This window comes from Vicugna pacos, chromosome 1 (assembly GCF_048564905.1).
Source record: "Vicugna pacos chromosome 1, VicPac4, whole genome shotgun sequence".
Taxonomy (NCBI): Eukaryota; Metazoa; Chordata; class Mammalia; order Artiodactyla; family Camelidae; genus Vicugna; species Vicugna pacos.
In genome coordinates, this window is record NC_132987.1 from 111,102,826 (window position 1) to 111,115,693 (window position 12,868).

The window sequence follows — 12,868 nt, forward strand, 5'->3', positions numbered from 1 at the left end:
CAAGTACAATTTATTGTGGTCTTATTTTATTTGTTTTTAATTAAAGGAGGCCCATTCTATATCCATTGTACAAACACAGCCCTGATGGACTAACCGTACAATTACAGTCTTACTCGGGTCCCTGGAGTATGATACAATGGCAGATACCTGAAATTCACCCTCTATCTAAGCAATGTGATCTCTGTCCAGTCACCCACAATATTAAGCCAGTTCTCAGAAAAGCTATTTAAAAACAAATCTGAAGTATACATAATAATGGTGATGAAAATAAATATTAAGCAAAGGAAGAACTGATAAACATAACCTTTAGACCATATAGCTTCTTTGGATGTCAGCTATTTCAGGAACCAAAATGATGCATTTATCATAGTCTCATCTGTTCAATATATAATTATTTTAACTATTATGTGTGTTGTTTATAACCCATTATCTTGCAATAACAGCTTGCATGGATCACTGCATAATTTAAAAATATAATGGCTTTTCTTGCCAATATTTGATTTCCAACTTTAAATCTGCTGACTTTAACTGTATCTTTGCCATGAACTCTGGGTAAACTGTTTTTTATTTCCTAAGGATTTATCTTAGAATATGCATCTGGCTTTTCTTTTTTCATAAACTAGTTTCCTTTGGCACTGGTTCATGTGATGGAATGGTTTGCAAAATGGACTAAATTGGCTTCTGTACTTGCAAATCACCTAAATGGTCAGGAAGACAAATCTGAGGCCCAGTGGGTGTGAAGTGGGTGGGAAAGGGTGCTTATTTAATTATTTGGATAATGTGACCAGTTAACTCTGGAAATCAAATCATTCTGCCTTGAGTTACTTAAATTACTTTGGTCATATTAATCAAATATTGACTTTGTTGGGTACATATTTATCACTAATCAGTATGTTCTTTGTCAATCAAGACAAAAATGTGGATTCCACATGGGTTGAATTTATGTCTGTCCTTAGTTTGCCTGATTGAGTGGGATACGGTGTTAAGAAAACATTCATGCTCACAGCGAAAAAAAATGTGACAATGAATATATGTATGTTCATGTGTAACTGAAAAACTGTGCTCTACCCTGGAATTTGATACAACATTGTAAAATGACTATAACTCAATAAAAAATGTTAAAAAAAAAAGAAAGCATTCATTTCTTTGGTCACCAAGTTTATTGGGCACTTGAAATGTGGCTAGTATAAACTGAGGACTGAAGTTGAAAATACAAACTGAATTGAAAAGATTTACAATGAAAAAAGTAAAATAGTAATTTTATATTGATTACATGTTGAAGTGGTAATATTTTGGATATACTGGATTAAATAAAATGCATAATTAAAATTAATTACACTTGTATATTTTTGGTATTTTAATGTGGCTACTAGAAAATCTAACATCTATGTGACTCACATGATATTTCTACTGGACAGTGATGCTCTAGAACAAATCTTGCATTTGTGCATATGGGACTATTTCTCAGGTGTGCATCACAACAGTGTTTCAATGTGCAGAAGAAATGGAGGATGCCAAAATATGTACTCATGGGGAGATGGATAAATACCCTGTAGTATATTTAATGCATGATTTGTTCCTCTGCTTGGATCCTTTACTCTCTTAATATTTGCGTGTCCTGCTCCCTCTTTTCTTTCAGAACTGTCCTCAAATTTCACATTATCTATGAAGTGTTTTCTAACTACCCTATGTAATACAGCAATGCCCATTTCTTTCTTCAAGGACCCCTGCACACCCTACCCTCTTCTGAGCTTTGCTTTTCTGATAATCCTTGTCACCATGTGAAATACAATATTTCATTTTATGTATGTCTGATTCCCCCCATTAGAGTATTAGTTCCATGAGAGCAAGAGCTTTGTCTTGCCCACTATCGCGTTCTTGGTGTTTAGAATAGCAGCTGCTATGTACTATGTATTCAGTAGATTTTTTTTTTTGAATGAATAATGGAATACTAGATTTTAATGAAAATGAATGAAATGGCTAAATAATAAATACACATCAAGCTAGATATATTCTAAAACTTAAGATAGACTGGAAAAGCAAATTGCTGAATGAAATATATATGCACACAAATATATGTAGGCACACAACATATCCACACAAACACATACACACTCACACATCCCCAAATATATACAAACATATACATGCATATACACACATACATATAGAAACATACACATGTGCATATTTATTTATAAAATGACATGCATTTAAGTAATTAAACATGTGTGTTCATGTGCACATATACACATATACACACATACCCAACAGAGGGGTACAGAAAGCAAATTCTTCAATCAACATTGCAGAGCCAGGACATTAGTAGCTGAATTGGAGGAGGATGATAATTGACATGAATCTGAATGCTATCTCATAAATAAAAATGCTATTTAGAATCACAAACTAAGGAGAACTTGGCAGAACTTCCCATCTTATGCTGACATCCCCTTTCAACATTTCTGACAGGTGATTATTCCCCTTGCCGCTGATTAAATATTTGAAGGTCATATCTTAGCATTTTAGTTACAAACAAGACAATGCAAATCATTGGTTAAAACTGTAAACTTTAGACATTTTAGGAACTGGTATTATTTCTTTGTCCAGAGCTGCATAGGGAATTGAAGGAAGGACCAGAAAAATTCACTCTTCCTTTAGATCTAAAAGTCCTAAATGTGAGAAGATGCTAGGATGAATGGTTTTCATGTACACAGTACAAGCTAGGAGTCAGAATGCAGGTAATCTTCAATAGGTACAGAATGAGAAACACAAATGGAAATTTTTCTGAAGAGTAGAAACTTGACTGAATTTGCTGCCAGATCCAATGTCATCTAATTAACCCAAGGGACAGCCTGTCCTGACAATCAAAATCAGATGGCATGCTGTAATGGGGACCGTTACTCAGTGATGCCACAATAGGATAAAATCATGTCAAAGCTTATGTTTCTCCAGGGACATTTTTTTATTCAACTCTGTAATTTTTCAACTGGATTCCATTAAGGAAAAAAAAAACCCACTCAATGCTGACATACGAAGTAAAAGTCCAAATAAATATCAAAGCAAATATAGATGCCACAGTGGAGAATTTTATCTTTTACTCTTTGATTTTTAAAAGCTTGACTTTGAGTATCTTGTTTATGTACTGAAACTTCTAATCTTCATTGCATCAAAATAAATCAATAAATCACATTTTCATAGTAAAACAGGGGCAGACTGAAAGGAGTTCAACAAAAGGGATGTGATAAGGCAGGTTTTGGTCAGGAAAAGAGAAACTCACCTGTCTTCCTTGTATGAGAACAGCACGGTAGGTGCGGGAAACTACAAGTAAGTTTGTGTTGCTAGAAGTTACGGTATCTACTATGCATTTATGTATATCACTCCGCTTACATGGAAATAACAGTTGTAAAATGGCTGAGACTCAAGACATGGGACTTAGTTAGAGGCTATTTTAATAGCTCAGGTGAGAAATGATGAGGGTGGTAGGCAAGGAACATTGTTAAAGAATATTTAGGGTAGAAAGTTGGACAGGTCTTAATGAGATGAGTGGGCTGAGGTGGATGGAGAAGTTTAGACAAACCTGTAGAGGTCTGGTTTGAACGACATGGTCTATCCTACTGGAATGTGTCAAGTCAGGTACCTATATGATATCAGGAGACTAGAGTGGGTAGATAATGCATATGCATATGCACAAAGGAAGTCCCCTCAGAGATTGTTCTAGATCAAGGATTTACAAAAAGGGTCATGTGCACGGTAAAGGTGATTGCTAAAGAGATTTCTCTGGAGAGAGCTGTTGCCTCTCTCTGAGTTAACACTTCTGCTTTCAGGATACAATTTCCTAACTCCATTTCTAGTGAGTAGAACTTCCTGGGGGCCATTTAGAGAAATCCAAAATAGGTTGGCTACAGCTGGAGATGCAGAAGACCAATGGCTGACTCAAACATGAGAAATTTAAGGTAGACAATAGACTATGGTGTGATTCCCAAGTGACAAAATAAGGCTACATGAAAGTTAACCAGTTGAGATGGTGGGCCAACCAGAAGTCTGCCATGTCACAATTAGAAACACACCTAGAATTTCCAAGGAAAGGATGAGTGGGCGTTTCCTTTGGATGTACAGCACCTTGGTGGGATTGTCTTGGGTTATAGTCAATAAGGCTATCTAAAGGGTTGAGGAGACTTCAGCAGAAAGAACAAGAGGTGTACTAGTGGATGCCAAGGGGATGAGGAAGTACAGTACCCTTCTATCTACAACAGGGATCCACTCAAAGAAACATCAGGAGAGACTGACCAACAGAAAGTCATGAAGAGCCATAAAATGCTTCAAGAAAGACAGCTTTAAAAATCTACCAGGCTTACCAGGGACACCAGCTTAATATAGGACTTTTCTGCTAAGCCTGGGAAGTACTGAGCATCCTAGCCAAGTAAGAAGTGTCCGAACACTTTCTGAGCCTGGTAGGAGGTCCAACAGCTAAGGGTGTTGTGAGGAAGTAAGCAAGGAAAGGAGGAAGAGGAGAGCCAACCATACCACCACTTCCTGAGAGTCTTCCAGCAAAGCTCAGGGAGAGAAGGAATCTGACGGTAAATCAAGTTGGATTTTTGATTGATATCTTAGACTAGATATTCTAATTACTAAATTTAACTTAAAGGGACTCGAGGATTGTCATTACTTTAGTAAACAAAAATGTCACACTCTCTACCCAGTTTTCACTAAATAATTTTAAGCGGGAAGAAGAATAAATTGATTTTGCTGTCCTACTGGTTGTGTTTGACATACCAGTTACATCGTCATTTATTGACATTGAGCCTGTTGTAGCAGTAATAGATTTAACAGATAAAGTGATGGGTTCTATTTGGAAATTTGTTGATATGAGAGTGGCAGCAAGACATCCAAGTGGATTTTTCCAACAAGGAAGTAGTTGAATGAATTTAGACCTAAATTCATTTTGGTCTAAATTTAGAAGAGGGGAGAGGAGGGTATAGCTCAAGTGGAAGAGGGCATACTTAGCATACATGAGGTCCTGGGTTCAATACCTATTACCTCCATTTAAAAAAAACCAAACTAATAAATAAATAAATAAATAAACCTAATGACCTCCCTCTCACCATCTCCCCCCAATTAATTAATTTTAAAAAAGACAAAAATAAACTTTACGAGAGAAGTTAGGGCTGTAAATAAAACACACACAAAAAAGAAAAAAAAACACTTATTCTATTTCTTTTGAACAAACTATTTTCCCTTTTATCTCTTTATGAGTGATAATACTTCCAAACCAAGATGTCTTCAATTTCTCAATAATCATGGGTTTATCTGTTTCAGTCAAACCTACACAGAGCTACCAATGTAAACTATCTGATCTATCATTTCGTCTCAGCCTAAAGAACAGTGAGTTCTTATCAATTATCAATCAAATTTTAATTTCTCAGCAGGTAATTTTCACCAATTGTCTCTCCATATTTATGAAAACTCATCTCTAGCCACTTCCACAGGGGGCCACTACGTCTGAGCCCAACAGAATTTCTAATGTTTCATTTAGATTTTTGCTATGCACCATACTGGAACATTCTTTCAATCAAATTCTGCCTTTCATACCCAGTTCAGACACTCTTAATGTGAGTTTCAGGGAACCTAGCATGTTTGTAAAGCTTCTGAGATTGCAAATTTGTATGCCGTTCTTGGGAATAACAGATGTATGGTTTAAATCAGTTTTAATTTAGGGTGTGTAACCCAGAAAATAGTTAAGAACCACTGACTTAACCTGAAATCTGATACACTTCACTGTACCCACAGTTTACTGCTCTTCCCAGTAGCTGTGATTACAGACTCTCCTCTGCCCAGATGCTTTGACATACTTGCTCTTTCTACAGCTGTTCCCACTGCTCTCTCTATGGCTATCTGGAACTCACTCTGGGTCCAGAGTAACTCTGGCCACAGGCAGAAAGTGCTTCAGCTTCCACAGCCCCCACATTCAGCCACCATTTCCCAGACGTGGTTTGACCTGAGATGTGGTTTGCTAGGGTTTTCTTTTAGCTCAGCCTGGCTGATTGTTACCTAACATCTTTGGGTCCCTCTGGAACAATCATGTGTGCTCGATGATTGAAAGCTCCCACCTTTCCTGGCATCATTGCACTTGGCCTCTTGTGTGCTGCACACCTGGCTGCATGGAGCTCCTGATTTTCCACTGCCAGGTCCTGTCCTCCTTTTCACAAACACTGCTTCTTCAACTTGGACTCCAGTGATAACAATGATGATGCCAAATAACAATACCAAGAATGCAGCTCTTATAGGTGCTAGATAATATACTTAATGCTTTGTATGTGCTGCCTCATTTTTTCCTGACAACAGCCTTATATGGTACACATTCTAGCAAGAACCTCCCATTTAATGGTAGCTACCCTTTTTTGAGCAACCACTACATGCCAGACATTTTGCTAGGCTGCACATGTATTAAATGTAATCCTTACAAACATATGAAGTGGGTATTTTTATCCCCAATTTATAGAAGAGGGCACTGAGAAAAAAAAAAAGACACTAAATGACTAGGTTTACACAGATGGGAAACTGATTAAATCCCAGTTCAGAGTTAAGCAGGCTGCTCTTTCCTGAGACCCCTGCCTCACTCTCCCACTAGAAGCTAGGACCCCAGGAGACAGATCTACCCAGGCCCTGGTTTCTGTCTTACTGAATTGTGTCTGGGTATGATATTCACGTGCCAAATGTGACCTGTAGTACTTGCTCATAATGGTGTGCGTTCTTCAGCTCCTCTGCCTACACTTGTACACTTATCCATTCATCTTCTTGTCTGGCATCTATTTACCGGGTGCTCACTCTGCACTCAGCATTGTGCGAGCACTAAGGAATCAAGATTGGACAAGCAAAGCTTGCAGATGGGCATGCAAACAAATATGATGGTCTAACAAGAGTGATGACGGACAGAAGGAGACTGGATTTGTGAGTCAGGGCCAGCAGACAGGGGCTGGTCCTTGAGCTGGGTCATAAATGATGATCCAGAGGAGGCACTTCACTCAGAGGTAAGAACATTTGGAAGAAGCACATGGCAAGTTCAGGGAGTGGCGGAAGGTTCAGTAAATGCCGGGATAGAGGCAGGAGGCAAGAGAGATGGCACTGGGAGTCAGGGCCCAGATCACTAGGGACCCTGCGTGTCCTGCTGAACGGTGTAGTTTCCAACGAAAGCTACAAATGAAGCCTGGCATCTCTCCACTATGTAGAATTTATATCATTAGACAGTCTAAAACCATGTCTTCTAATTTGGGGACAATGTCCCCTCTTGTGCCAGGTTAAAGTTACTTATATAATAGAGTCCTAGGAATTGAGTTACCGAGGGAACTTATAATCTAAGATGCATTTGTTTAACGAATGCCCAGAGAGATAACACTATAACACACCCTATCATGTTTAAAATCTTCCTTAATTCTTTCTGTCTTTCTAGTTGGCATAACACACTGGAAGGTAGTTGGCTTGAGAGACCTGTCTGAAAGGCTTACTGGTTCTAAATGATGTGTGGCGTTATCAGGGACTAGTGCACACACAGCTACCTCTTTGCTCAGGAAGTTTACCTCCTGTGACGAATTTGATCTTCACCCCATAAATTCAGTCTGCTGACTTGCTCCTTTATGCTATTTCGGATTATAGTTTTGGAAGTCATTTACACAGTGATAGTTACTAAAGGAAAGGACTGGGGGAAGTTTTTGGACCAAGTGCCATAAAAGCCAAGAGCTGAAAAGTTTCATTGTATTAGGTACTCATTGAAGAATAGATCTGCGTTTTCTCATTTCTGCACATTTTAGTTTGTCTTAGCATTTCCTCATTGCTGGTCCTTCAGCAGGCTGGGGCACTGCTTCTGTTTACCAGCTTTCTCATCTTCTCTGCAGGTGCCTACACTCTGCCAAAGGTAGTATAAGTCATCGTGACTCAGGAGACAAAAGAAAGGATGAGCATGGGCTCCTAATGTATCCTTCCCTCTGCCCCCAGCTGTGGAGCCTGAGAATGGGGAATTTGTTCTTTGAAGTAAATGAACATAAAATGCTTTCTTGCTTTCAATGGGGTCCCTCATCTTAGAGCTCATTATTTCTTTAAACGTATCTAAATATGACTTGGTAATTTCACCTTCTTTTGCAACTAAAGTACATGCGAAAAGGTGCTTGGGGTGCTCCAGTGTGTTTAATCCCAGCTTTCATGTGGTCTCCTGCCTCTCCTTGCACTGGTACGAGACAGAAGGAAACCAGCTGTTTTCTAGTTAAGGATCAAGGTGATCAGGATGGTGATTCAGGACATAACCACGATCACTACAGGGAGAGGAGTGGCTGTGTGATGCTTTCCTATTTGGCACAGTATGTCTGATCGAGGTAGCTATCAGAAAGGGTACTTCATGTCATGTAGATCTGTGATTTCTTTGTTGTTGCTGCTGCTGTTGCCAGTTTTAAATTCCTGGCATCACCCTCAGTAAAATGGAATGAGGGCTGTTATGAGTGGTCCATTCCAATAGTAAGAGAATAGCTAATATTTCAGATTCTTGCTATGATCCTACTTACTCTTCTCAAATATTAACGTTACTCTTTATCCTCAAAATAATTCTGTGAGCTAGAAGGTGTTATTCCCATTTTACAGATGAGAAAACTGAGACACAGGGAGTTTAAGTAACTTGTCCAGATTACATTGCTCATAAATGTTACTGGAGCTGGAATTTAAACTCAAATAATGATGATGCCAGGAGTAGGATGAGGTAAGAGAGGTCTAGGGCGCAAAATCAAAGGAAGCACTCCTTCTCAGTCTCCTGTAAGTGCAGGGTTCAAATCTGAAAGTAAGTGCCTCCTTAAATCGTGTGCCCAAGGCACTTCTTTGCTGCTTGCCACATCCCAGTCTCAGTTTCGCAGATAACCTTGGTTTGGAGCCTGGGTACTGTTAACCTTCATACCTCCTGCCTCTCTGGTCCTGACCCTATGGACCAGAGTCAACCTTCAATGAAGAAGTAGACTGAAGAGCCCAAAAAAGGGTCAGTAGATACTGAAGAGACCAGCAGAGATAAAGCCCAGAGTAGGTATCTTTCTTCGTATTTCTCCCTTGCTCTTAGCTGGGCATCCTTCTCTTGGACTATGCTCCCTGCCATTCTTCTCTTTCATGGCTTTGTCTCATCCCAACCTCCTCCAGTACAGAGAGAAATAAAGATACTCTTCACTTGAGAGGTAGATCTCTGCCTCCCATAGAGAAAACATTAGAGCAGCATCACTGTGTATGGTGTATCCTCAGACAGACCTGGCTGTCCCCAAGTTCTTTATTTCCTTTTGTCAAATCCAGACATACTCTGAGGTGTGTGTCAGGGTCAAAGATAATCCAAGGATTTATATCAATAAAGCATCTCAGGATCTTAGAACAGGATCTTGTGAAGGGAAATTAAATTGCCTTAGAGAAAAGGAAAGGGTGCCCAGGATTTCAAGGCAACAGTGAGTACTGTGTTCTTGGAAATCCTTTAATGTATGTGGTATGTTTTGAAAAGGGACCAGATTTTTCCAGTTAGCTGACAAATGGTGAAATAATCAGTGTATCATTAGGACAAAGGGGTCCTCCTGTTCAGTTCTATAGAACCCACGACTTAGGAAACCACTGGGACTATGGGATGACAATACGGGAACTATATCTGGACCAACCTACCCCTTGACCCACAGGTGATAGAATAAGCACCTGTGAGGTATCATGAACATGTGTGGAGGGCCAGCAGCAGGTGGGGCCAGTGCTGAAATGAGGGAAGGTGAATGTTATAATCTGTTAATTACTTAAAGCTTCTCATCATCACATTGGAAAGTTCCTGATAGTTCTTCTAGACAAAACTCTACCAGTGAACTCCCAGCAGACTGATTGGCAACGCCTTCTTTTCCCTTACAGACATCATGCTTACAGAGCCATATGCGAAGGACCTCGCCAAATGAGCAAGGCCAGCAGCGCTAAGCCAAAGGAAGAACTGAGTAGTGAGCGAGCAGCACTTGCCTCTTTGATCAGGTTCATAAATCTGGGTCCAAGGCGCCATGGCTTGTGTCGATGGCACTGCAGGGAGCTGACAGTCAGCTGGGAAGCCCGGTGGGAGGCAATGGCCACCATGTACACAGCATCATACATCAGAGCCGCTTCAGTCTGTGGAGGAGAACACACACCACATGCTCAATTCCACCTTTGCTTACCTTCCTTTACCTGTGCAATCACCCTGCTTGCCTCCTTATCCCCTATTTGTCTGACTCACCAGCCATTTATTCTCCAGCTGACTACGTTTTGCTCTCCAATAGCTATTTTTCTCTAAAATAATACTTTATACTCCAGAGTAAATTGTAGTCATAGCTCTGCTTTGTTTTAAGTTCTTAAAAAAAATAACTCAGACCAGCCACAAAAGACTTGATCCAGGGAACACATATTTTTGGAGTGTCTTATGTTAAGCACAGTGTTCTGATCAACTACATTCAGGTGGAAGCTACAAAAGCTCTGTATTTGAATATCGGATTTTGTTTCTCGGTATTTACCTGACTCTGTTTACCCATCTATGTCCTTATTTACATTTGGTAGAAAGAAAGTGTTGGGAGTAAAACTAACGTGGTTTCCAGGTAAGGATACTCATGTTGGTCACTTCCATTTACCAGAGTCAAGAAGGTTGCAGTCATGGAATGAGACTCAACAGCAGATTTGGGGAGACCCTCTGAAGCACAGACATGTGTAACTTGCTCAGAAAAATGTATGTTCTTGTTAGCACTTGCTTTCCTGATAGAGACTTCAAATAGTCGTTCCTTTTGGGGGCTGGGCATGTAGTTCCTTGATTCCTCATGAAATTTCTCTCATCTGCAAAATTTCACATAATACCTCCAGCATTTTGTGCACTCTCCTGCCCTGTGGTTTTCTTGGAGGATAAAATCTTAAAATACTTTCATATTTTACTTGAGGGTTTTCATAGCAACTTCAGACATATTAGCTCATTTGAAACTCTCGATAACCCCACCAAATAAAGCAGAACAGATGGATAAAATTTTATTATGTAGGACACTGGCCTGTAGACAGTATATTGATTTGTATAGGGTCATACATGTAGCCAATAATTGGTAGTTAATTAAACCAAGAATCCAGGTTATAGAAGGAAGACTATCACGTGGTTTTCTGAAATCAATGGATTCATTCAACATTTACTGTGCATTTTTGAACATGTCTTGATGGAGGTAGAAAGAGAAGATAAGGGGAACTCCATCTTGCATTCCGTCAGTTTTTGAGTCCAGAGAATATCTCTACGTTGAATACTTACTATCCTGTGCAATCGCTACCATTGCATTTTCCATGCAGTAGAGTCGTAGCCATTTGTTTTCACATCTGTTTCTCAAAAAGAATGTAGGTTTCTTGGTAGAAACTGCTCAACTTCATTTTCTTAGTGGTTAGCATAGTTCTTGGCACATAAAAGTTGTTTGATAAATGTTTACTAAAGGAATTAATGTTATTTCATGCTTAAAATAAAATATACTTTTGTGAGAACTGTATAATTCCAAGGTTTTATGCTGTATTTCTACACAAGTCCCATCTGCAGTTCTCCGCGGTACCCGCTGAGCTATTGAAGGGTGCACATGATGATGAACTGTTCCACTCATATTTGCAAGATTGACATGTAGAAGTTAGATTGGTGATGGTGGTGATGATTGTTAAAGCTTTAAAATATTCTGATGATTTCAGTTCAAAACTGACACAATCCATTTTGCAGATGAGAAAGCTGAGGTTCAGGGGAATTAAGTGACTACTATAAGGCCACCCTCAATCTACTGGCAGAATGAGACTTTTATAACAATCAGTAACAATAGCTGACATTTGTTGAGCACTTATTATATGTCAGGTGCCATTCTAAATATTTTGCAAAACATTGAATCTTCACCATAACCTCCATGTCTTTATGGGTAAAGAACTGGCAAGGTTCAGTGGGGTCCCCAAACTGGTGGTGGGAAAGCCAAGATTCAAATGCAGGGAGTTGGTGCTAGAGTTCATGCTGCCAACTGCAAAGCTGAGCTGCCTCTAAATCAAGTTTTTGTCTGGTGATTTAATGATTATAATAACAGATCAACAAAGGTCAGTATTCATTGACAATTAACTACATAACGGGCACTGTAAGTATTTTACAGATGTTATTACCTTTAATTACTAAAATTAAGCCTTTGAAGTAGGTTTTGTCCCCATTTTATGGAGAGAGAAGTTGAGGCTTGGCAGTTTACGAAATAATGTCAATCACTTGCCTAGAGTTATGTAGCCAGTCAGGCAAGGAACGAGGATCCCATGTCAGGGTGGAAGCTTAGCTTTCAGAGCTCATGTCTTTCATCATCATGTGATGGGGGCTTGGACATGCTTAGCAGTGGAATATTCCTTTTTTATTTTTTTACACCTTTGTATGTATATTCACTACATGGCTGATTGGTTGATTTGACAGAGAAGTGTGAGGAGAGGAATTCCAATGATCTAACTTTTCCATCAACTTAAAGACTAGGATTTTAACTTTCTTTATCAACGTTGTCTCTACACTGGGCTGGGTAAGAGCATGGTTCAAAAAAATAGGCCTGATCAATGCTTTTCAAATTCAAAGAAGAAAATTATTTATCCTAAAACTATGCTGCCCCTTGTCATACAACACTTTCTTAGATTGAAGAGATGTTTACTCCAAGTATTTTTTTATTTATAGCATAATGAACTACCACTGAATTTCCTCCCCTTTCCAGTTTTGTGCTAGAGGTCTATTTGCCAAACAACCACTCTCAAGTCATTTTAGGTAAATTAAAAAAAAAAAGTTGGCTTGTATTTCAAATTTTATTTTTCCAAATGTGTTTGTGTTCACGTTTTATTTACATCT

The 12,868-nt window shown here is 39.2% G+C and overlaps 1 protein-coding gene across 5 annotated transcripts in view; it reads right to left on the minus strand.

Moving 5' to 3' along the window:
- The window catches only part of GRIK1 (glutamate ionotropic receptor kainate type subunit 1), a 355,456-nt gene that overhangs the window by 85,416 nt on the left and 257,172 nt on the right, over nt 1-12,868 (minus strand). For all 5 annotated transcript variants that reach the window (XM_015244065.3, XM_072968128.1, XM_072968123.1 and 2 more), the window contains exon 7: nt 10,000-10,143. In XM_015244065.3, the coding sequence (XP_015099551.2) occupies nt 10,000-10,143 (144 nt within the window). The remainder of the gene's footprint in view (nt 1-9,999; nt 10,144-12,868) is intronic.